Source organism: Suricata suricatta, chromosome 8 (genome assembly GCF_006229205.1).
Source record: "Suricata suricatta isolate VVHF042 chromosome 8, meerkat_22Aug2017_6uvM2_HiC, whole genome shotgun sequence".
Lineage (NCBI taxonomy): Eukaryota > Metazoa > Chordata > Mammalia > Carnivora > Herpestidae > Suricata > Suricata suricatta.
The window spans coordinates 3,676,003-3,698,840 of record NC_043707.1 but is presented as its reverse complement, the minus strand read 5'-3'; the positions used below and the strand labels follow the sequence as shown (position 1 = coordinate 3,698,840).

The 22,838-nt window shown below is 55.1% G+C and overlaps 3 protein-coding genes across 11 annotated transcripts; 2 read left to right on the top strand and 1 right to left on the bottom strand.

The window, feature by feature from the left end:
- The first annotated feature begins 24 nt into the window (after positions 1–24).
- ROGDI (rogdi atypical leucine zipper) lies at positions 25–6,240 on the top strand. Its single transcript, XM_029947315.1, has 11 exons — positions 25–237; positions 314–385; positions 1,122–1,210; positions 1,403–1,457; positions 2,160–2,240; positions 3,044–3,139; positions 4,362–4,460; positions 4,818–4,931; positions 5,070–5,119; positions 5,227–5,353; positions 5,663–6,240. The coding sequence occupies exons 1-11, from the start codon at positions 193–195 to the stop codon at positions 5,702–5,704; spliced, it is 870 nt and encodes a 289-aa protein (XP_029803175.1). The 5' UTR covers positions 25–192; the 3' UTR covers positions 5,705–6,240.
- SMIM22 (small integral membrane protein 22) lies at positions 5,868–11,695 on the bottom strand. Of its 5 annotated transcripts, none has more exons than XM_029947319.1 (5): positions 10,670–11,695; positions 7,392–7,666; positions 7,072–7,234; positions 6,866–6,966; positions 5,868–6,728 (listed from the first exon to the last, which is right to left on the bottom strand). In XM_029947319.1, exons 3-5 carry the CDS (start codon positions 7,202–7,204, stop codon positions 6,687–6,689), a joined length of 276 nt encoding a protein of 91 aa, XP_029803179.1. In that variant the 5' UTR covers positions 7,205–7,234; positions 7,392–7,666; positions 10,670–11,695; the 3' UTR covers positions 5,868–6,686. The 5 variants fall into 5 exon arrangements, with proteins under 5 accessions (XP_029803179.1, XP_029803180.1, XP_029803178.1 ...); XM_029947320.1 differs by having other exon boundaries at positions 7,072–7,230; XM_029947318.1 differs by having other exon boundaries at positions 7,072–7,230; positions 7,409–7,666.
- On the top strand, positions 11,484–22,828 carry SEPTIN12 (septin 12). Of its 5 annotated transcripts, none has more exons than XM_029947314.1 (11): positions 12,320–12,418; positions 12,795–12,979; positions 16,085–16,210; positions 16,299–16,380; positions 17,981–18,118; positions 18,257–18,374; positions 18,462–18,557; positions 21,313–21,409; positions 21,499–21,578; positions 22,325–22,376; positions 22,450–22,542. In XM_029947314.1, exons 2-10 carry the CDS (start codon positions 12,817–12,819, stop codon positions 22,358–22,360), a joined length of 936 nt encoding a protein of 311 aa, XP_029803174.1. In that variant the 5' UTR covers positions 12,320–12,418; positions 12,795–12,816; the 3' UTR covers positions 22,361–22,376; positions 22,450–22,542. The 5 variants fall into 5 exon arrangements, with proteins under 5 accessions (XP_029803171.1, XP_029803174.1, XP_029803173.1 ...); XM_029947313.1 differs by having other exon boundaries at positions 21,487–21,578; XM_029947311.1 differs by lacking the exons at positions 12,320–12,418; positions 21,499–21,578 and adding an exon at positions 11,484–11,539 and having other exon boundaries at positions 22,450–22,828.
- Positions 22,829–22,838: the final 10 nt, after the last annotated feature.

Below are 22,838 nucleotides of genomic sequence, written 5' to 3'. Positions count from 1 at the left end.
GAGCAGGTGGGTTCGCGCAGCCGCCGGCCTCTATTCGGAGCGCCGCTCGGCCGGTCGGGGGCGGGACGGACGCGCGTGCAGCCAATCGGCAGCAGGGGTGGGCCCGGGCGCTGCGAGCTCACTGAAGGCTGGTGCACCGAGCCTCTAGCGAACGGCGAGCGCGGGACGGTCGCTGGGCGGAGAGCGGCGGCGATGGCGACCGCGATGGCAGCGACGGCGGCGGAGCGAGCGGTGCTGGTGAGGCACGCGGGTAGGGCAGGGCGGAGCCGGGGGCGGTGGGCCCGGGAGGCTGACAGTCGGCCTGTGCCCGCAGGAGGAGGAGTTCCGCTGGCTGCTGCACGACGAGGTGCACGCCGTGCTCAGGCAGCTGCAAGACATCCTCAAGGTAAGGTGCCTGGCGGGCCGACCCTGCCGCGGCTCATTCCCGGCCCGACGCGCCTGCCTCCTGCGCGCCTGCTGTGGACGCGACGAGCGGTGTGCAGACCAGGCCTGCCTCGGTGGACTTGGAGTCCAATCGGGTACCAGCGCATGATTGCCCACTTAATCACAAGCAGCTGTGTGAGCGCAGTGCGGTGGGCCTGGAATGAGCCCCCGGGTAAGGGGATCCGGTCTAGGTAGGCTTCGGTTGAAGCTGTGGCCTCAAAGGTCTCCAGCATCATACTCAACTTCTGGGGGCCTCCCTTTCTCGAAAAGAAGACTGGGCTTCACAGGGCTATTGTGAAGCTAGGTCAACTCACAGAAATGTCCAGGCTTTGCCTGGTAGGGCGGGAATTGCGAGTTGTTATGACTACTATCATTTTCTGACTCTGCTGCCCCCACCTGAGCATCTTAACCAAGCCCAGAGGCCATCTCTCTGTTCTATATTCTGGAGTTGGTCTTGAGGCAGGCGCCTGGAGAATGTGGAAGGAACAGAGTGGTTACTCTGGTAGGACCTGAAACCCAGGTGGGAACGGAAAGGCCTGAGAAATGGAAAGGTGCCCTGGAGGCTTAGATAGGGTGCTCCAGTGAGACCAGCCCACTTTGACCCTCCCCTCAGCAACCTAGGAAAGGGGCTTCTGAAAGGACCGTTGAACTGGATTGGAAGAACTTACCCCACTCCCCACTCCCCTCTGCCCCTCCAGGAGGCCTCTCTCCGCTTCACCCTGCCCTGCTCTGGCACCGGCACGGAGGGTCCTGCCAGGCAGGAGAACTTCATCCTTGGCAGCTGTAGGTGAGCCAAGGCTGAGCAGAAACGAGGGTGATGAGCTGCTTATGAGGGGGACACCTGGGATGCCCTCTAGGAGAGGCTGCACAGCCGAGGCCCAGTGGGCCATCCTGGGGACGGCCAGGGGCAAGCTGCTGGGAGGGCGAGGTGGTGGGAGAGGGCAGCTACAGGCACCTTTCTGACCCCCACGTGTTGCAGCACAGACCAGGTGAAAGGCGTGCTGACTCTGCAAGGGGACGCGCTGAGCCAGGCGGTGAGTCCCCACAGCCCCTCTCCCCTTCCTCTGCTGCTGGAGGATCCAGTAGGGAGGAGTGTAGGGGCCTCCTGCTAAGCTCCGCCACCAGTTGGCTGTGTGACCCTGGACAGGATCCTTGACCTCTCTGGGCCTCAGTTTTCTCATTTGTAAAATACACCCCCCCCCCACCCCCCAGTAGCCTCCTTGTGGAATTGGTGTGACTTCAGTGAGAGGTGCCGGAAGGGGAATGTTTGCACACGGCCCGGCCCTGAGTCTGGGCCCAGTGAAGCGTGGGTAATGGCTGGATTAAGCTGGCCCCAATTCAAAGTGGAATCAGCCAACGTCTGAGCTCCGTTGGTGCCAGGCACCAAGATGTGGGGGAAGGTGCCTCTCCTCCAGTAGTGGGTGGGTGTTGAGTCCAGCGGCCTGTACCCATGTTCCTTTTTTGCCCACAGTCACAGCTCCTCCTGGCTGAGGCCCACCTTCCCCTTTCTGTTTTCCCTTTCATTTCTTTGTTGTTCCTCTTGGGCCTGAGTTCCTGTTTCCTGACCTCCCTGTTCACACCCCAAACGGCCAAGGTGCCGGGAGACCTTTGGCCCTGTGGAATGACCGGGGCCCGAGCCACCACACACACCCTGTCTCTGCCCCCCTGCTCAAGGGCTCAGAGTGTCCAAAAGCAGGCGGGTGTCGTCCTTCCGTTTATCCACCCTTGCCCATCAGGACGTGAACCTGAAGATACCCCGGAACAACCAGCTGCTGCATTTCGCCTTCCGGGAGGACAAGCAGTGGAAGCTGCAGCAGGTAGCGGGCCCTTCCCCTGCCAGGGCTGAGGCCACAGGGCAGGCAGGGGAGGCCTGAGCGCACGCAGGCCATGCCTCCATCCGAGGCTGCAGCAAGCCTGGAAGGGTGTTTCCTAGTAGCAGAGCTGGGGCAGGCAGTGCCGGGGCTCCCAAGCCTGGCCTTGAGGGAGGTGGAAAACCTATCTGTGGGCTCCTGGGCCCAGCAGGAACCACAGGGGTCCTCGTGAGCCAGGAACTCCCCTTCCCAGAGCCTGGGGGGCAGGGGGCGGGTCCTGGAGACAAAGTCCATGCTCCCTACCAGCTCTGTGTGATTAGATGATCCTAGCCTCTTCCCCTCTCACTGGACACTGGTCTCCACCTCAGGGCCTTTGCCCATGCTCAGCTCTCTGCCGGAGTCCTCTCTCCCTGCTTTTCTTGTCACTTGGGTGATGCCCAAGAGTCACTTCTCTGATGCCTCCTTTGACATCCATGCATCAGAAGAGGCTCCCCCTCCCCCATCCTCCAGAGTCACCCTGTTTCCTTATGCAAGTCCGTCTCTTTTAATCTTGTGCCTTTACTCTGCGATCGCTGTGTGATGGCAGGCTTGCCATGTGCCCAACACCCAGTCAGGGCCTGGCGTTCAGAGGGCACGGAGCTTGCAGCTGGTGGGGAGAGGTCAGGCAGGCAGTTCCCGCCCCACCCCTCCGAGGAGAATGGGCCCCTCAGCATGCAGGCTGGGGCGGGAACCGCCCACCGAGAGATGAAGTTGGCATCTCTTCCTCCTGAGGCTCAACCCGCTGACCTCTCGATGGGCACTGTTTTCAGATCCAGGATGCCAGGAACCATGTAAGCCAAGCCATCTACCTCCTTGCGAACCGGGATGAAAGCTACCAGTTCAGGACGGGAGCAGAGGTCCTCAAGGTGAGCGGCCAGAAGGGACAGGAGAGTCTGGATCCACACCCCTGGCCCTGACCCGGCTCCTGGAGAGTTCTCCCCTCCACATCCTCAGACACCTCCCCCCCACATCCTCAGACACAGCTGATGGACCGTCCATCGCCTCTCAGTGTACACATGTCCTTCCAGCTACAGTCAAATGATTCACGTCCCAGGTTCCAGACTCAGATCGGGATTCTGATTCCAGGGCCTCCACTGTGAGCTGTGCAACCTCAGATCACTTTCTCAGCCATTCTTTGCCTCAGTAGCCTCACCTGTAGAGAGGGTACTCTCTGTAGTGACTCCCAGTTGAGATGTTGCACGTAAAGTAGCCCCTGGCAGACGCTTAGGAAATAGTAGCTGCTACTAGTCGTAGGACAAACAGTAGAGGAGCCCGTATAATTAGCAAAGGGAATTCACACCGTTCGCAGGGACCAGCTGAGCTCATGCTTAAGCTCCTTCCCTGATGTGCTGTGTGTCTTCGGGCGATTCACCTTCCCTCTTTGGACCTGTGGGTCCTCATGTGAAAACTTAGAACTAGATGGACCAAGGCCCCTCCCAGAACTGTGGCCCTGGGGATAGGGATGCGGTCCCCATGCCTCCACCCAAAATTGGCCTTTCTGGGAGCCAGGTCACCCCCATGCCCATGGCAATGGCTGGAAGCAGTGGAAGTTGGGGCTCCGAGGAGTCCAAGCCAGAGTTTTAGTCGTGGCAAAGGAAGAGTCCCACGTGGTCCCACTGTTGATTGGCTATGTGACCTTAGCACTTTGGAGCTTCTCCTTCCTCGCCTGTGAAAATGGGGCTGGTGCCGCAGGTGAAGACCTGTACTTAGCCCTGCCTCCACCCTCCCTGGCTCCCTGCACCCACACAAGCTTCTCCTCAGCTCCTTCATTGCCTGCACCCCCACCCACAAAGCCTCATGCCCCTGGACTGACTCTCAGGATCTCCCATCTTCCATTCCCCACTGGACCGGCACCCCAGTTCCCACGCAATAGAACCTGCTGGACAGGTGGTCAACAGTGCACACGTCCTGCCCCTACCCACAGCTGGAACCCCGGTACCTGCATCTTTAACCCCACACAGCAGGGGTTCAGGCCTTGAGACCGCCAGCACCCAGGGCAGGAGCAGGGAGCTCCCATGACTGTCACGCGCTGATGCGGGAGGGTGGGGGCTGCCCTCGCAGCAGCTCTGACTGGCCCCTTCCCCACAGCTGATGGACGCGGTGATGCTGCAGCTGACCAGAGCCCGCAACCGGCTCACCACCCCGGCTACCCTTACTCTGCCTGAGATTGCTGCCAGTGGCCTCACGGTCAGTGCCTCGGTCCGGCCCCTGCTCCAGGAGAGGGAATCCCCGCTGAGGAGCCCAGCTTGCCTCTGGGAGGGATCCGCGTGTGCAGGGGTCCTGGAAACCCCAAACTGTTGTCCAAGTTCTCTGTCTATGCACAGTTTTCTGGGATAAGGTCTTTGGCTTCCATCCTGCATCTCCCAAATGCCCCTAGTCTGGGTACATGCTTCGCTAGCCTGGTGCAGAAAGCTACCCAGGACACCTCGGAAGAGTCTAGAAACCCCACTCCACGGCTTGGGGAATGGGGTCCCCCAGGTGGTTCTGTGAGTGCTGAGCCTGCATGACCCTCATCCTACCTGCTTGCCTGGTCCTCCTCCCCAGCGGATGTTTGCCCCTGCCCTGCCCTCCGACCTGCTGGTCAACGTCTACATCAACCTCAACAAGCTCTGCCTCACCGTGTACCAGCTGCACGCCCTGCAGCCCAGCTCCACCAAGGTGAGGGTCACCCCCCCCCCGCCCCCCAGGGCCTGGCAGCCTCCACCAAGGTGAGGGTCACCCCTCCCCCGCCCCCCCCCGCCCTCCAGGGTCTGGCAGCCTCCACGGCTGACTGGGTCTGGTCCTCTTCTTGCCTAGAACTTCCGCCCAGCTGGAGGCGCCGTGCTCCACAGCCCTGGGGCCATGTTGTAAGTGGTGCCTGAAGCGGCCTGCCCACCCCAACCCTCTGCACCTTGGGGGCTGGAGGGTTAGGCTGGTCAGCACCACCCCCAGGGACCCTGCCCTCTCCCCACAGCGAGTGGGGCTCCCAGCGTCTGGAGGTGAGCCACGTGCACAAGGTGGAGTGTGTGGTCCCATGGCTCAACGATGCCCTGGTCTTCTTCACTGTCTCCCTGCAGCTCTGCCAGCAGCTCAAGGATAAGGTGGGGCGTGGGGCTGTGGGGTCGGCCTGGACTCCCTCGCAGACAGATAGGCCAGCTGGGTGGCAGGCTGCTAAGCCTTTTCCTTTAGGGGGATTCCAAGGGCTCTTGTCGTACCTCCAAAGCACCCCCAAATCTCCACTGTACCCTCCACACACAGCCAGCAGCTGGGGCACAGCATTGCCAATCAACAGTACCCTCTCCCTGACAAATTGTCCTTGGATGACACTGAAGTCTCACCTGGGTCACAGGGTAGAGCAGGGAGGCCCCCAGCTGCAGCACTCACCATGTCCCCCCACTTCTGTCCCCCAGATCTCCGTGTTCTCCAGCTACTGGAGCTACAGGTCTTTCTGAACGGAACCCCCAGGAGCCTGTCCGCCGGGGATGTGGCCCTTGTCCCCCGCACCTGTCCCCCCAGGAGTGTCGGCCCAAGCTGGGCAGCGCGGGCTGTTTATTTTCCTCTTAACCCCATCCTGCCCTTCATATTTGCACAGATGGAAATGAACACTGGAACCACTGACAGGAGGGGACAGCAGTTTGCTTTTCATTTTGTGAAGGGGGGCGGTGAGGAAGGCAGAGCTGAGATGTGGCCCACATTCCAAACCCTCCTTCCCTCCCTATGGGTAGGAACCTTTGGACTCTGGGTGGGGCCAAGCCCAGGGCTCTCCTTCCGCCTCCTTTGCCTGCCTTCTGAGCTGCCCCAACTGGTGAAGGGTATGAAGGGTGGCCGGTGGCCACACACACCTCCCCTCCACGGAGGGTGAAGGGTGGGTGGCGGCCCTAAGCTGTGAATTAAGAGAGCCAACGGAAGCCGCAAGGTGTGGTGCCCTAGAATGTGTTGCTCAGCATCCCTGACGAGGCGTCTGGGAAATAAAGCTCATCTGACTTTACCTGGAATGTCTGTCTGTCTGTCTGTCTGAGTGAGGACCAGACTGAGGATCCCGGATAGTCAGGACTGGAGTGGGGTACCCAGTGACTGAGCCTCTGGCCTCCCCATGCCACCTTTAAGGGGGTCCAGTAGGCTGCCAAGGTGCTTAGGGGAGTGGGAACAAGGGTTCTGCCTGGAGGTTGGGGTCCCTGAGGTGCACCCCAGCTTCCTCTCCCATGGGCAGTTGCTGGGGACCCGGAGCAAGTTACTTAGGGTCTGGTGACAGCCGTGCCGGCTGACAGCTGTGAGGGACCAGGTGGGCATCTGGATAAAGCAGTGAGTTCCCACACTGCCCACCCCTTAACAGGAGACTCAGAACACATTCCAGACTCAGGCTCTGGGCAAAGGAGGCATTGTTACTGCTTCCCAGCAGGACGCACGGGGAGGGTGGCTGGTGGGCGCCCCTTGTTAAGGCTCCAGGCCCAAGTTATCCACGCCCCTGCGGTGTTCCTGCAAGAGAGGCACAGGGAATCAGCTGGGCTTCAGTCGTGTGTCCCCTGCCTGCCCCCTTCCCACAGGAGGCCCAGTGCCCTTCCAGGAGGCCGCCCCTCCTCACGCCTGCCCAGCCCAGGAGGCCGGGGGCTCACCTGCTGGGGGCTCACCTTCCGGGATCTGGAGGTGCGGTGGCTGCAGCAGCCGGAGCAGCAACAGTGGATGCAAACAAGCAGCAGCAGCAGCAGCACGGTGCCTGGGGGCAGGACCGGCGGGACAGGCGTCCAAGGAGGGCCCTCGCCACAGCCTTGGCAGGGTTGAGAGGCCAGGGGGTGGGGGCAGAAGCCAAGGCCACACTCACCAAGGAAGATGAGGAAGATGATGAAGGCAGCAGTGTCCCACCCAGACTGGAAGAGCTGATGGCTCCTCAGTTTCCCCAGCACTTCCTGGGCTGTGGCCTCCAGCTCTTTCTCCAGGTCTTCCGGCAAGGCCATCTCAGCTCCAGACTTCTGGGTACCACCTGCCTGCCCCGGCCCCCCCAGGGGGCTGCCTCAGAACCCAGCCAGACCTCCCAGAGCCCAGCCCCTGCCCCCTCCCACACCAGCACCCCCAACCCCTGCCCGGTCCCCTCCCCGCTCCCCCAGCAGCCCCTCGCCCAGACCCCCACCAGCCTCAAACTACCCCAAGCAGGCAAGTACCGGGTCCTGAGAATGCAGACTACTTCCTGCTTCCGGATCCGAGATAGCTGCCACCTGAGGCCTTGGCACCTTGGCAACCAGCGCCACCCTTCCTAGGGGTGGCCAGGCTCCAGAGGGCCGGGCCTGTGCCCTGACGGGTGTGCTTACAGCCTCCCAACAGGAGCAGGTGCTGCAGGACCCAGGGAGGTAGCCACAGGCCTGTACGCCTCCTCATTCGGAGATTTTTCACTGTTTTCTCAAAGAGATCAGACAGGCAGCCTAGAACACAGTATGCACAGGGCCTCTGTTGACTTGAGTGAAGAGAGACGGAGAGGGAGGGGAAGGGAAAAGTGGTTTCCATTCCACCCTCCCCTGGGCAGATGGCCCGGCACCATACTGGGGGCCTTGTCTTCTCTGTTCTAATCCTCAGGATAATCCTTACAAGAAGATGGTTATCCTCTCTCTCTCTCTCTCTCTCTCTCTCTCTCTCTCTCACGACCTCTTCCCCTGGAACTTGGGTCCTGGGTCCCAACCCCCACCAGAAAGGCAGCTCTCACTCTCTCTTCTTTCAGCGCAGACGTGTCCAGGCCCACCAGGGGCCAGACACTGCGCAGCACTTGCAGTTGGCTGTAAACCAAGTAAACCAACAATTTCTTCATTCTTGTGCTGCTTGTGGTCTAGCAGGGGAGAACACGTCAGCTAATGTTAGGCTCCGCACCTAACACTCTCTGTGCATTACCTGATTTGTCCTCAGTGCAAGCCTCAACGGGCCATCACTGTTCTTTCACTCACAGATATGAAAGGTATGGCCTTGGGAAGCTTAGCAGTCAGCTCAAGTCACACAGCTAAGGTACGTCTTCCCTGTCGTGGCTGTGACGTATGACCACACACTTAGTGGCTTCAAAAAATACGAGCTTATTGTCTCACAGTTCTGGAGTTAAGTGTCTAGAACAGTCAGCCTTCTGAAGGCTCTAGGGGACAATCCATCCCTTGCCTTTTCTAGCCTTCTAGTGGCCACCACACCCCATCGTCCATGCCAGTCTCTGCCTCCAGCCTCATGTCTTCTCTGACCCTGGCCCTCCTGACCTCTCTAGTACCAAGACCCCTGTGATTACATCGCTCCACAGGATAATCTCACCATCAAAATCCTCAGTCACATCTGCAAAGTCCCTTTTGCTGAGGAAGGTAACGTAGTCACTCGAAGGTCCAGGGATTAGGACGCAGAGTGAACAGAGGAGCCAGAACTGGGACCCAGGCATTCAGACTCCATATTAGAGGGTCCCCTGCCCTGGGTCCCCTCTTCCACCCTCGCATCCCTCTGTCCTATTCCAGATCTCAGATTCCTGCAGGGCAGGGGAGTTTTAAAACAACCGGAGTGTCACTGCAGGAGGAAAGGAGGGGGACGCAGCCACTGTGGAAAACAGGTAGTTCCTCAAAAACATGCATGGCGGGGCGCCGGGCGTGGCTCAGTCGGTTGAGCATCTGACTCTTGATTTCGGCTTGGGTCATGATCTCATGGTTCATGAATTTGAGCCCCATGTCGGACTCTGTGCTGACAGCATGGATCCTGCTTAGGATTCTCTGTGTCCCTCAGTCTCTGCCCCTCCCCCTATTGTGAGCTTGCTCTCTCTCTCTTTCTCAAAAATAAATAAATATTTTTTTTAGTTACACATGGTGATAGCACATGACCCAGCAATTCCGCTCCCAGGAGATAGACCCAAGAAAATAGAAAACAAGTTCTCGAAGACTTGAACACAGCTGTTCACAGCAGCACCAATCACAAGAGCCAAAAGGTGGAAACAGCCCGAGCACCTGTCAACCGATGAATGGATGACCACCACCGTGTGGTGTCACCCTGTGCTGTGCATTCACTGGGATGTCCTCCAGCTGCACAAAAGAAGGAAGCAGTGACACCTGCTACAATGTGGATGAACCTCCAAAACGTGAAGCTCAGTGAAGGAGACCAGACGCAAGAGACCACACGGTGTGTAGAAAGGTTTCTTGTGTGTGTACTGTGTGTGTGTGTGTGTTTTTAATGTAGATCTGTTTCTGTAAAATGTCCACAACAGACAAATCCATGGGGACAGGAAGTAGTTAGTGGTTGCCAGGGGCTGGAGGGGGAGAAGGGGAGTGAGTGCTGAATGGTGATGGGATTTCCTTTGGGGTGATGAACGTGTCTTGGAACAGGATGAGGTGGTGGTTTTGCAACATTGTGGGTTACTGAATTTGGATCTGCCACTTATCCGTTCTCTTTAGAATGGATAATGGTTAATTTTGGGCAGATTAACTTTATGCAAGTTTTACCTAAAATTTATGTATTTATTTGTCTATATGTTTATATTTTTTTTAATAGGCTCTATGCCAATGTGACTCACGTTGACTCACAGCCCCAAGACCAAGTCACATGCTCTACCGACTGAGCCAGCCAATTATCCCTTTACCATAATTTCATTATGTTTTAAAAAAACTTTTTTACCTTTATTTATTTTGAGAGAGAGAGAGCACACAAGAAGGGATAGGACAGAGAGAGAGAGAGAGAGAGAGAGAATCCCAAGCAGACTCTGCAGTCGGTGAGGAGCCAACACAGGGCTCAGGCTCCCAAAACTGGGAGATCATGACCTGAACCGAAGTCAAGAGTTGGATGCTCAACTAACTGAGACACCCAGGTGCTCCTTTCTACCTCAATTTAAAAAAAAGGGGGCAGATGGGGTCTACAGCTGTGGCCCCAGTCCCCCTACCATTTGTTGGCCGGGTGGGCAAGAGGCCCTCTGTCCCCTCGGCTCTCCACTGACCCTCAGCCTACCTGTCCAGACTCCGGATACCTTGTCTTTTTTTTTTTTTTTTTTATGAAAGTGAGGTCTTCTAGGGGGCCCCCGGGGGGGCTCAATCAGTTAAGCGTCCAACTCCTGGTTTCGGCTCAGGTCACGATCTCTCGGTTTGTGGGATCCAACTCTCTCTTCCTCTCTCTCCGCCCCTCCCACACTCGTTCTCTCTCTCTCTTAAGATAAATAGATGAACTTAAAAAAAAAAAAAAAGACAAAAACCACCGTTAGAGCCGCAGAGCCGAGCAGAGGAATGATGGGAGGCCATGGCAGGCGCACTTCAGGTAGGTCAGACCCGCCCAGAGTCAGATCTGCTCCCAGGCCCATAACACCCACCAGTGTGCGGCCTTGGGGCGCAATCCTTGACCTTCTCTGCCTCAGTTTCCTCTTCTGTAAAATGGGTTTATAAATAGCATCCCCGGTTAGATTGAATGGAACTAAATGGCCGTGTATTACTCACCCAACGTGTGGGTGTAATTCTCTTCAGTCTTCTGTTCTTTGTACACACTGGGACTCATCTGCTATCTTCGCACTGCTCAGATCACTTCACCCTGGGTTTTTCCCAGTCAACACGGCCAAGAGCGCCTTGCAAGTGACCACTGCTTTCTGCAAGCGCGGTCATGACACTTGCAGTCCTGGTGGCCACCAACTGAGGCGGACCTTTTTTTTTTTTAACTCCCCAGTTGTTCAGAATCCTCCTGTCACTCACATATGACTGCCGCAGAGAGAGGCTCATCACCTTAGGGGACATTAACAGAGGCTGAATCTCCTGCTTAACTACAGTCCACAGGCCACCAGGACTGCTTGGTCATCCGTGTACAACGTGCCCATTCGCTCTGACGAGGAGGCCAGCCTCCCGTATCCCTGGAGAGCTGAGGACTTGTAGCTTGACCGCGTTCCAGGGCAGATTCCACCCAGCCCCACCCCCAGCCTCAAACCTTGAAGGTGAAGTTTAAGGTCTGTCGTGAGATGTGTAGAAGGTAGGGAAGCCCAAGGGACAGAAGGGCAGAGAGGGACAGAAGGCTAGTTGGGGCTCAGGACAGTTGAGCTGAGTGGATTGGGGCAGACTTGGTGAGTTCCAGTGGGCAAAGCAGGGTCACTACCTCCTGCTTCTGTAAAGAGTTTGACCTGCACGCAGCCACACTCTTCTCCTGTCTGCACCCTGCACAAAGCTGCTTCTCTCTACCCTGCAACAGCAGGCCTGGAGAGTCGTATTATACTAGAGATACTATGACCCACAAAGCTCAAAATAACTCTTTACTATCTGGCCTCTCAGGGGAAATGTTCACCATCACCTGAGACGGAGGACTGCTCATGTGCCAGGAGACAGGTGAGAAAGAACCGAGTCAGCTGGATTTCTATAAGAAACATCGTGTCAGAGACACATCGGGGAGGGGTGAGGACTGTGGCAAACTGGAGAACGCATGGCCCAGCTACAGAGGGCAGCTCATCCGCCCTCATAACTGCCAGGGCTTACAGTCTCTAAGACACCCTGGAAATCTAGATGTTCCCGTGAACAAGAAAAGCAGCACAGGGTGAGCACGCGGTCTCAGATCCCTCCCCGCCCCTTCCTTACGAGGCGACCTTGCTGGTTCAGACTCTCCACAGACTGGAGGGGGTAACAGCGCTAACTTGACAGCTGGGATGAGTATTAGACAAGCTACCGTCCTGGGGCCCCCAGAACAATGTTATGCGCGGACCAAGTGTGGGGTAAATATTTCCTAAACAATCTTTGGATTGTTCAATGCCAGCGACTGAAAACACTTGGCCCCCAAGGTGGACAGTCCGAAGAAAATATGGATGTTCCGCTTTCTGGCTACGGTCACGGGTTTGCTTTTGCTGGCAGAGTCATGAGTTTGGAAGTCAGAGGGACTGGCTGAAGCCCATTTAGCCCAGTTAGGTGACCTCAGGCAAGGGAGCTGCCCAGAGGCCCCGGTTCCAGTCTGTAGCACCAGGCCAGGGTCATTGTAAGGATTTAGGGTCGCATTCCAAAAGGGCACTGGCAGAGCTTACTTGCCCCTCCCCTCAGCACCCTGCCCTGCCCAGAGGGGGCCCGCCCCTGCCCCTCCCCCTGAAGTCAGGGGAACAGGGTGGAGCTCAGACTCTTCAGTTAACTGTCACCCTGTCCCCTCCCCCTCACCACACACACCCCAGGTCGGCTAGAACAGGGCAGCCCCCTGAAGCTCCCTCAGAGACCCAGGGCCATCAGGTGCCTCACAAAGCTGCTTCTCTCTTTCTCTCTGTCCCCAGGGGTCCAGACCTCGGGCTTTGCCAGGCTGGCCACAGTCTTCTGGGGGGAGCACCTGAGCAAGGCCTAGGCCATGGGTGGGGGTAGGGAGGAAACTTGGGTGGGGGAGGAACACTGGTGCCTCTCAGGGTGGGGACTTCAGGCACAAAGCCCTTGGGCCCTGGAGATGTGGGGGATGGGGAGATCAAAGCCTATAATGTGTGGGAGTGCAGAGATGTGAGCTGTAATGTGAGCTCTGGCAGCAGAGCTCAGGAGCCGGGGTCCAGAAATGAGAACTCTGGAGGGTCCCCCTCTGGAGCCCCAATAACCCCCTTCTCCCCACCCACCCGGATGACAGACATTACTGCACCTTTGGCCCCATGGACCCCCTGAGGCGGTCCCCCTCCCCCTGCTCATCAAGACCCTCCAGCCCCAAGACCCCACCCTGCGAGATGCTTGGTTACGTGGGCATTGAGGCCGTGCTGGACCAACTGAAGATCAAGGCCATGAAGATGGGGTTTGAGTTCAACATCATGGTGGTGGGTGAGTGAGGGGCAGGGGGCTCACAGGAGGACAGACCAGAGGATGCAACCTTGCAGGCGTGGGCAGTTTCTTCACCTCTCTGAGCCTCAGTCTCAACAGTGGGTCTGGCAATAGTCCTTCACCAGGTGTCATAGTTGAAAAATCTGGAAACACTGAGGCTTTAAAAGACAAAATCACCCGTGAGGCCCCAGCCAAACCCAAAGAGAGCAGTAAAAAGGGGAGCCCATGGCTGGAAGTGGTGAACACGCAGACCTAGATCCTGATCCTGGCCCTTAACACCTACTGATGTGTGGCCTTGAGCACAATCCTTGATCCCTCTCTGCCTCAGTTTCCTCACTAGGCTTAGCACAGTGCCTGGCATTCAGGAGGTCTGTGGAATTGCATTTTGATATATTCAAAATTGATTTTGTAAGTCAGAACTACACTTTTAACAAAATAAATACAGCAGAATAGGGACACCTGGGTGGATCTGTTGGTTAAGCGTCCGACTTCAGCTCAAGTCATGATCTTCCGGTTCGTGGGTTCGAGCCCTGCATCGGGCTCTGTGCTGACAGCTCAGAGTCTGGAGTCTGCTTCAGATTCTGTGTCTTTCTCTCTCTGCCCCTCCCCTACTCACTGTCTGCCTGTCTCTGACTCAAAAATAAATAAATGTTAAAAAAATACAGCAGAATGTGAAATGTCAGAGTGTGCAGCACCAGTCAAGGGCGTTATGCCAACGCAGGGCTGTCCAGTAGAAGTATAAGGTGAGCCATATGACGTCATTTAAAAAATCCCCAGTAGCCACCTTTAAAAAAGGGAAGAGAAACAGCAACATTAATTTTATAATTTTTTTTTACATTTATTTATGATTGAGAGACAGAGATAGAGCACGAACAGGGTAGCGGCAGAGAGAGAAGGAGACACAGAATCTGAAGCAAGCTCCAGGCTCTGAGCTGTCAGCAGAGCTAGACGCGGTCCCGAACCCACAAACTACGAGACCGTGATCTGAGCCAAAGCTGGTTGCTCAACCGACTGAGCCATCCAGGCGCCCCAGGAAACATTCATTTTAACCATTTATGTTACTTAACTAAGTACACTTCAAAATACTATCTTGAACGACATGTAATCAACACATAAACATTATCCAGGAGAACTTTTGCATTCCTGGGGTGCCTCCATGGCACAGGCGATTAAGTGTCTGACTCTTGATCTCAGCTCAGGTCATGATCTCACGGTTTGTGAGTTCAAGTCCCAAATCAAGTTCTGTGCTGACAGCTCAGAGCCTGCTTGGAATTGTCTCTCTTTCTCTCTGCCCTCCCCCACTTGTATGCACTCTATTTCTCAAAGTAAATTAAAAAAATTTTTTTAAAGAAGTTTTACATTCTTTTTGGCACACCAAGTCTGCAAAATCAGGTTTGTATTTTCCACTGATGGCACATCTCAGTTCAGATTTTTCATGTCACCCCTGGCAGGAGCCATGTCACCCATGGCAGGAGCTCCCATATTGGAGAGCACAGCCCTTCGGACGATTTCAGTTAAACACAAAAAGGCGTGTCCTGCACTGTGACGTAGGGTGCTCCCTCCTGCAAGATGTGATCCACCGAGTTAGCGAAGCCCCCTCAGCAGGGAAAATGGACCGTCTACACGACACACAGTTTGGATCAATCTCAGCAAGTAGTGTCAAGAAAAAGAAGCCAGACAGGAGAGACCCTATGCTGTGATCTTCCCTAAGTCAAGGGTGGGCAGAGCGCTCCCTGCTGACAGAGGTCCAGAGAGTGTCTGTCCCTGGAGGGCTGGGTTAAGAGTTGCTGAGATGGGAGTGATTGGGCTCGTGGGGAACTATATGTGCCATCCCTGGTGCTGTATTCATGGGCCGTTTAATTTGTAGAATGGTTTGAACTGCCCATCAGCACAAATGGATAAACACTATGTGATCTACCCATACAATGGGACATTATTCAGCCATGAAAAAGAATGGAGGACTGACACGTGGTAGGACTTGGATGAACCTTGAAAACATTCTGCTTAGTGGAAGCAGCCAGACATGAAAGGACAAATATTGCATGATTCCTTTTCTTAAAAAAAATGTTTTAATGCATACTCATTTTTGAGAGAGAGAGAGAGACCATGGCCAGGGGAGAGGCAATCTGAAGCAGTCTGCAAGCTCCACTCTGTCAGCACAGAGCCCAACACGGGGCTTGAACTCACACAACGCGAGATCATGACTGGAGCTGAAGTCAGATGCTTAACCAGCTGAGCCACCCAGGCGCCCCATGCCTGATTCAATTTCTGTGAAATGTCCCGAGTAGGCAAATCTACAGAGACACAAAAAGCAGGTTAGCAGTTGCCAGAGATGATGGTGGAGGGAGAATGGGGAGGGATTGCTAATGAGTGCGAGGTTTCTTTGGGGGCCAATGAGCGTGTCTTCCGAGGGTTAAAAAACAAAGTTCAACCAAGTGCATTTGGAGATCTAATTGGCTTTATGACAAGATTCATGAATCGGGCAGCACCTGGTCAGCAGGTAAGAGGTGAGCTCCAAGGAGCTGCGCAGAATGGAAGGTTTCTACAGGAGGGAGGGGATGAGCAAGGAAGTCATTAGCAAAAGGAAAGGGTTGCTTTGCCTTAGAACAGGCAGGGGGTCTTAGGTGGATGATGTCACCTTCCTTTGGGGGATAGTGAGGGCCCATGTGACATGACCTCACTGGTGCTGACCAGAAAATCCCTGACGGGCCACTTTAGGTTACGTTTCTGGGTGAGGGTGGCACTGCAGTTAAGTTAGGTACTAAGCACCAGTGTGAAGACTTGGCCTAAGTGAGGCCATTTTGGGCCTGTGGATTTCTTTCTATTAGGAGCTAGACAGGGTTGGTGGGTGCACAGCACTGAGAAGGTACTAAATGCCCCTGAATTGTTCACTTTAAATGGTTAATGGTTAATTTTTTTATTGTATGGATTTGCCTCGATAAAAACGGGGGGGGGGTGAACCTTGAGGGGAAACACTGGCATAGTACCCACTTTTCTGTGTTTATGTTATGCTTAGAAAACAGCTCACTTTCTAAAACTGTTTAACAGCCTGAGAGGCACTGCCTAAAATGTTCATCACTGTGGCTGTCCTCTGGTTACCCTTAGGGCAGAGCGGGCTGGGCAAGTCCACGATGGTGAACACCCTTTTCAAGTCCAAGGTGTGGAAGCGCACCTTGCCGGGCCTAGGGATGTCCACACCCCAGACGCTGCAGCTGAAATCAGTGACCCATGGTGAGTTGTCCCCCACCCCACCCACCCCACTCTACCCTGCCCTACCCCACCCAAGCCCATCTCTCCCCACTCCGCTCTCCCCCCACAGTCATCGAGGAGAAGGGTGTGAAGCTGAAGCTGACGGTGACGGACACGCCTGGCTTCGGAGACCAGATCAACAATGACAAATGGTGGGTCCTGGGGAGTGGGGGCCCAGCACTGGTTGCCCCTGCCCTGCCAGCCCCTGGGAAACATCCCAGCCTTGAAACAACCTGGCTGTGGCATCTTTCAGCCTCAGTTTATTCATTTGTATAATGGGTGTATGCAACCATCCCTCTAAGATTGGAGTTGAGTACATAAAGGTCAGGGCTTGCTGCCTGGCACACGGTAGGTGCTTGGTCAAGGTTATGATGTAGCAGAAGTTAGAAGCCCACACTACAGAGCCAGGACCACGGAGTTAGACCACTTTCCAGTTATGTAACCCGGGACTGGTCGGGGAAGCTCTCTGAGCCTCAGTTTCCTTCTTTATAACTTCAGAGTGATGACACTCACCTTGCAGAGTTGTTCTAGGCTCTCAGTGAGAGCCAAAGCCTGCAATAGTGGTTGGTAACGTGCGCACACACGCACACGCACACGCACACACAATCGGGACTGGATGCATGATTTGTGGGACCCAGTGACATGAAAATGTGGGCCCTCTTGTTCAAAAAGTATCAAGAATTGTTAAAGCCTCCGCCACAGAACACTGAACGAAGCACAGGCCCTTCAAGGCGCAGAGCTGTGCGGGACTGCTGGGCTCGCGCGAGGCCCGCCCCGCACACAGCGCCTCACTGAGCCCTTACTTTGTGGCAGCTCTGTTCTAGACACGGGGATATGGCAGTGAACAAAACAGATGAACGTCTTTGCCTACGTGAAATTGACATTGTTGTGGGGGGCACTGGGCAATGAACACAGTAAATCAGTTGTACATAGGGTGAGCCTAAACTCGATTATCCAAGCAGGACATTTCTGAGAGTGAAAACCATAGGGAGTTTTGGCCAATTGCAATTTTAAGCAGAGTGATTATGAAAGACCTCCTGGATTAGGTGACACTTGGACAGACTTCCAGGATATGAGAAAATGAGCCTTGGACATGGAGGGGAAGAGTGTTCAAGGTAGGTGGTGGCAAGTGCAAAGGCCCTGCGGTGGGCAGGATGGCTTGTTCATGGAGGCCTGCGCATGGTAGGGAGAGAAGAGGAGAGGGCAAGCAGAAAGCAGCAGTGGGATGGAGTAGGGCCCGGAGGGGCAGTGGAAGGACTTAGGCTTGTCTGTGCCCCTGCTGGCAGGCTGAGCAGAAAAGGGGTGTGCTCTGAGTCCTGTTTTTAAAAGGGTGAGGGCATCTTTCTGGCTCCTGTGTTGACAATAGCCCCGCAGGGGAAGGGATCCAGGGAGAAGACTCGGGAGATCCTTGTGGCAATGGGGCAAGTGTCCACGGTAGTTGGAGCCAGGCTGTGGTGATTCATCTCGTTTGATACCACACTCCAGCAAAGTAGGTGCTTTTACTGTCCCCGTTTTACAAACGAGGAAACTGAGGCCTCAGCTTGAGAATGGCAGGGGTCTCTCTGATGATTCAGGGGTATGGGGGGAAGGTGCTCAGGTAACCACGGGCCTCCGATTGTACGGGACCAAAGGTTCTGTGTCCTGGCCAACTGGGGCGATTGGTCTTCCTAAGAGGAGACCACCCAGAGGGCCTGGGGAGACGGGGCAGGGCTCCCAGGGGCCGCTCTGAGTGGGGTCCGTCCGCCGCCCCAGCTGGGACCCCATCCTGGGCTACATCAATGAGCAGTATGAGCGGTACCTGCAGGAGGAAATCCTTATCACCCGCCAGCGCCACATCCCGGACACCCGGGTGCACTGCTGTGTGTACTTCGTGCCGCCCACTGGGCACTGGTGAGTGGCTGAGCCGGCTGGGGGAGGGCCCCCCAACCTGGGGCGGACAGGAGAAGGAGGAGGAGACCCCGGCCTGGGCCGGCACCCCCTCCCTTATACCCTCCCACCGCCTCCACCGTTGCTGCCCTGCCTGAGCAGCCTGAGGCCTCTGGACATTGAGTTCCTACAGCGGCTGTGCCGGACTGTGAACGTGGTGCCTGTCATTGCCCGGGCCGACAGCCTGACCCTTGAGGAGCGAGAGGCCTTCAGGCGCAGGGTGACCTGGGCGCCCAGGGTGATGGGATCGGTGGGGGCAAGGAGGAGCAAAGCACACAGGATGAGATGAGGTCACCTGTGTCCCCAGATCCAGCAAAACCTGAGGACTCACTGCATCGAGGTGTACCCTCAGAAGAGCCTTGACGAGGACATCAATGACAGGATCCTCAACAGCAAGATCCGGGTAGGAGGCCATGGGGTGGGGGCGGGGGGCAGGCTGGTGTGACTCAGGCTGGGCCATTTGCTCTCCACTCACTCTTCCCGTCTGAAGATTCATTTCTCTCTGTAGCTCAGAGAAAGTTCACATACTTCTAGCAGGTGTGAATCTCCAGACATACACAAACTCAAACATCAACAACCTGCAGAAACGGGAGGAAAATAAAAGCTTGCAAATGGTATCTCTGATACGGGACTTGTATCCTAAACATATAAAGAACTCTGACAAATCAACAGTAAACGATAAATAACCCAACTTAGAAATGGGCAAAGGTTTTGGATAGCCATTCCCTCAAAGATTTTGGACAAAAGGCCAATGAGCCCATGAGAAGATGTTGGTTCAATGTCACCAGTCATCAGGGAAACACAAAGCAAAACCATGAGGTAGCGTTCACATCCACTGGGATGGCCCTTTGGAAAATGACACACTATCCCAAGTGTTGGTGAAGATGCGGGGAAGTTGAACTTGCAGCTCAACGTTGCTGGCGGTGCACCCACTTTGGAAAATAATCTGTCAGTTCCTCAAAAAGTTAAATGCTAAGTTACCATGGTTCTTGGGAGCAAGCCCGCTCCCGAGAGAAATGAAAACCTATGTTCACATAAAAACATGTACACAGATGATCATGGCAGACATATTTGTAATCGCCAAGGAGTGAAATAATCCAAATTGTCTATTGACTTATGAATGGGTAAACATACATGGTCCATCCACACAATGGAATATCCTCCAGGCATAAAAAGGGGTGGATGTGGCACTGACACCTGCTACAGCACGGAACAACCTTGAACACATGAGGCTCAGGGGAGTCTGGGGGGCTCATTTGGTTAAGCGTCTGCCTTCGGCTCGCGTCATGATCTCACAGTTCGTGAGTTCGAGCCCTGAATCAGGCTCTGTACTGACAGCTCAGAGCCTGGAGCCTGCTTTGGATTCTGTGTCTCCCTCTCTCTCTGCCCTTCCTTACTCACTCTCAAAAATAAACATTTAAAAAGAAAAGAAAAGATGAAGCTCCGTAAGAGAAGCCAGACACAAGAAGACAGATATTACGTGATTCCACGATACAAAACGTCCACTATAGACAAATCCTACAGAGACCGAAAGTAGATCATGATTGCCAGGGCCTGGGGGTCAGGACCCGTGGGGCATGACTGCTGATGGGTGTGGGGTGTCATTCTGGGGCAGCGAAAATGCCCTGGAATTAGACTGTGTTGATGGCTGCACCATCGGTGAGCTGTCTCTTTCAAAAGGTTAGTTTTATGGTCCATGAATTATATCTCAGTAAAGCTGTTTCAAAAAAGGATGAAAGAAGGAAATAGTTCAACTCTTCTTTTTCTCCTAATCAACTGAATTCCAGCTCCAAGTCTCTACCTTGCTGTCCCTGTGGTTTGTCCAATGTCAGTCTGTCTGGATCCTGCAAAGGACTCGGGTGAGGACAGGGCCTCATCATGCATTGACCCCAGGCCGTGACTCCCTCCCTCGGGGGCCGTGTTAGCCTGTGCAGTGGTCCTGTTGCTGAGTCAGAAGAAAGCCACTCTTCCTTCACAGACAGGGCCTGTGTGTGACTTCTCAGCCCCCCAGAGTCATGACCAGTTGCCTTTGTGCAGTCAACAAACTGCACATCTGGACATGGAGTCCCTGCTTCCCATCTGGGACCCAATGTCTCCACCATTCCCTCTTTCCCCTCCCTATGGGCGCAATAAACAGGATTTCCTGTGAAATGTTTAAAGAGCCTTGACCTTCACCAGCTTCTTTCTGTCCTGGGGCCTGAGAAGGCAGCAGAGTGGCTGCAGCTAGGACAGAACTGAACGCACACAGAGAATGCACTAACTCAACATCAAAGTAAATCATCCACATGCCTAACATTTATTGAGGGTTTGCTCCAGCCTGGCGCATAGTAAGTGTGGAACAGGTAATTATTATTGCCACCATTGCTACTATTCCTCATCGCAAATTAACTCTTGGAAATAGAAGCGAATCCCTAGATAGCACTTTGGAGTTTAGGAATTTGAGTCTCCACTTCTGGCCGTGAGCACCAGAATTTTCAGCAGGGCTCAGCACACCTTCGTGAAGGGCCACGTGATGGTAAGTATGTGAGGCCTCGTGGGCCACGCAGTCTCTGTGCAGTCACTCAACTCTGCTCTTGCAGCAGGAACGCAACCCCGCCAAGAGAGCACAAATGCACGGGGCCGTGTGCCAACAGACTACACGTGAGAACACAGGCGGGGCCCGATCTGGCCCCTGCACCACAGGTTGCCAACCCCCAGGGTCACAAAATGAGGTCATTTAACCCTCATGATGACCGATGAAGGTGACTGCAGGTAATGTCTTACCTGTTTCCCAGATAAAGGATGGAACATCAGCAAAATTTTATTATTAATGTGGCTCTGAGTAACCTTCCCGAACATTCACAAAGCCCTGTTGTGTGTGCTCTTCTGACTCACATTTTACAGATGAGGAAACTGGAGCATTGATCAGCCTCTTATTTTTTGAAAGATTTTATTTTTAAGTAATCTCTGTGGGGCTTCACCTCACAACTGTGAGATCCAGAGTCACAGGCTCCACCGAATGAGCCGGCCAGTGCCCCGCGCCTTTGGACTTCAGATCTCTGTGCTCCTTCTACCAGTGCCTCCCCACAAAGGACAGTGTGCCTCCCCACGCTGCCTCCGTGGCTTCTCTCCCCACCTCCCAGGCAGGGCCAACCCTTTTGTCTCCTCTTCTCCCGCAGGACCGGATCCCCTTTGCGGTGGTTGGGGCCGACCAAGAGCACCTAGTGAACGGGAAGTGTGTCCTGGGCCGGAAGACCAAGTGGGGCATCGTTGAAGGTCAGTGACTCTGCAGAGAGCGCAGGTGAGGGCGGGCTGAAAATCCGGGTACACCCTACTGCCTCTGGCACCCACAGCACCCATCGCAGGGCCCAGAGTGGGCAAGCCCACAGCCCGGAAGCGGACAGACCTGGAGACCAAGTCCCTCTTTGCAGCTGGGAGGCTTCAGGCAAGTTATCCGACTCTCTGGGCCTCAGTTTCCTCACAGTAAAATGGGCATCAACCTCATGCATGGCCAGTTGCCTTTCTGCACATCTGTACAGGGAGGTTGGTTGGACAGGACAGGCCACCGCTTTGCACAATGCTTGCCACCCAGAAGACACTATGCACTCACCAGAATTTGTCGTGGGCCTACTATGTGCCAGGCCTACTCTATGAGCTTCCTCAGGGAATATACTGAAAGCAGGACTGACAAGGCTCCTGTCCCCAGAGAGCGGATGAGACAGTGACAGGTGGGAGAAGGTGGGGCAGGAGTAAGCTACCTGAGGGAGAGGGGGAAGGCCCCACTGCCTGGGGGAGCCTGGGGAGTGAAGGGGGAGCAGCCAGGGCCTGCACCCCCCATTTACCAACATAATTTCTAAAAGAATATAGTATATGTGGCATCATGTACATAACAGAATGTAGTAGTTATTAAGTGGGCAATAATAAACAATGAGTGGATTCATGGATTCAAGTATTGGGAGGAGCCGTCTATACCAGGTGCGGGTGGGGGGGCGCGGGCGCTCAGGCACAGCAGTGAATGAATGAGTGAATGAATGAATGAATGAATGGGAGGTAAGATAAGACCGTGAGAAATGTGGAGGGAAAGGCTGCTGCGGTGGATATCGGGTACAGAGCATATAGTGGGCGCTTACTCGGTGCTCACTGAGGGCAGGGCAGGTGGAACAGAGCCGGTGCTCCGTGTCTGTCTTGCAGTGGAGAACATGGCGCACTGTGAGTTTGCTCTGCTGAGAGACCTGCTCATCCGGTGAGGTGCAGGGGCCCCGGGGGGCGGGGGGCGCTGTGGGCCCGCCGGGGCTGAACCGCCGCCCGCCCCCTAGCTCCCACCTCCAGGACCTGAAGGACATCACCCACAACGTCCACTACGAGAACTACCGAGTCTGCAGACTCAACGAGAGCCACGTGCTGCCTCGCGGGCCCGGCTGGGTGAACTTGGCTCCCACCCCCCCAGGTCCGCCTGCCACCCCCCGGCCCTCGAAGGCGTGCAGGCGGGCCCACGACAACTCTGAAAATGACGAGGACTACTGAGCACGGGGCAGGGGTGGGGCACCCGGCAGCCCCCAACACGCACCTGTGTGGGAGAGCTTGTATTAAAGGTGGACATCGCTTTTTATGAATGGCTGTGCTTTGAAAACAAAAGGCGTTTTGTAAATGACTTCTTTGAGCTGTCCTCCAATAAAAGTATGGTTCTTTTTCAAATAATGGTGTG

Bases quoted from the DNA above. Each gene is read 5' to 3' on its own strand.
- ROGDI (XM_029947315.1), top strand. From the start codon at position 193: ATGGCGACCGCGATGGCAGCGACGGCGGCGGAGCGAGCGGTGCTG. The intron at 1,458-2,159 runs GTGAGTCCCCAC...CTTGCCCATCAG, and splicing joins GGGACGCGCTGAGCCAGGCG to GACGTGAACCTGAAGATACC. The intron at 4,932-5,069 runs GTGAGGGTCACC...CTTCTTGCCTAG, and splicing joins TGCAGCCCAGCTCCACCAAG to AACTTCCGCCCAGCTGGAGG.
- SEPTIN12 (XM_029947311.1), top strand. From the start codon at position 12,817: ATGGACCCCCTGAGGCGGTCCCCCTCCCCCTGCTCATCAAGACCCTCC. The intron at 18,558-21,312 runs GTAGGAGGCCAT...CTTCTCCCGCAG, and splicing joins TCCTCAACAGCAAGATCCGG to GACCGGATCCCCTTTGCGGT. The intron at 21,410-22,324 runs GTCAGTGACTCT...TCTGTCTTGCAG, and splicing joins CAAGTGGGGCATCGTTGAAG to TGGAGAACATGGCGCACTGT.
- SMIM22 (XM_029947319.1), bottom strand. From the start codon at position 7,204: ATGGCCTTGCCGGAAGACCTGGAGAAAGAGCTGGAGGCCACAGCCCAG. The intron at 6,967-7,071 runs GTGAGTGTGGCC...TCCTGCCCCCAG, and splicing joins CATCTTCCTCATCTTCCTTG to GCACCGTGCTGCTGCTGCTG. The intron at 6,729-6,865 runs GTGAGCCCCCGG...CCTCTCTTGCAG, and splicing joins GGAAGGTGAGCCCCCAGCAG to GAACACCGCAGGGGCGTGGA.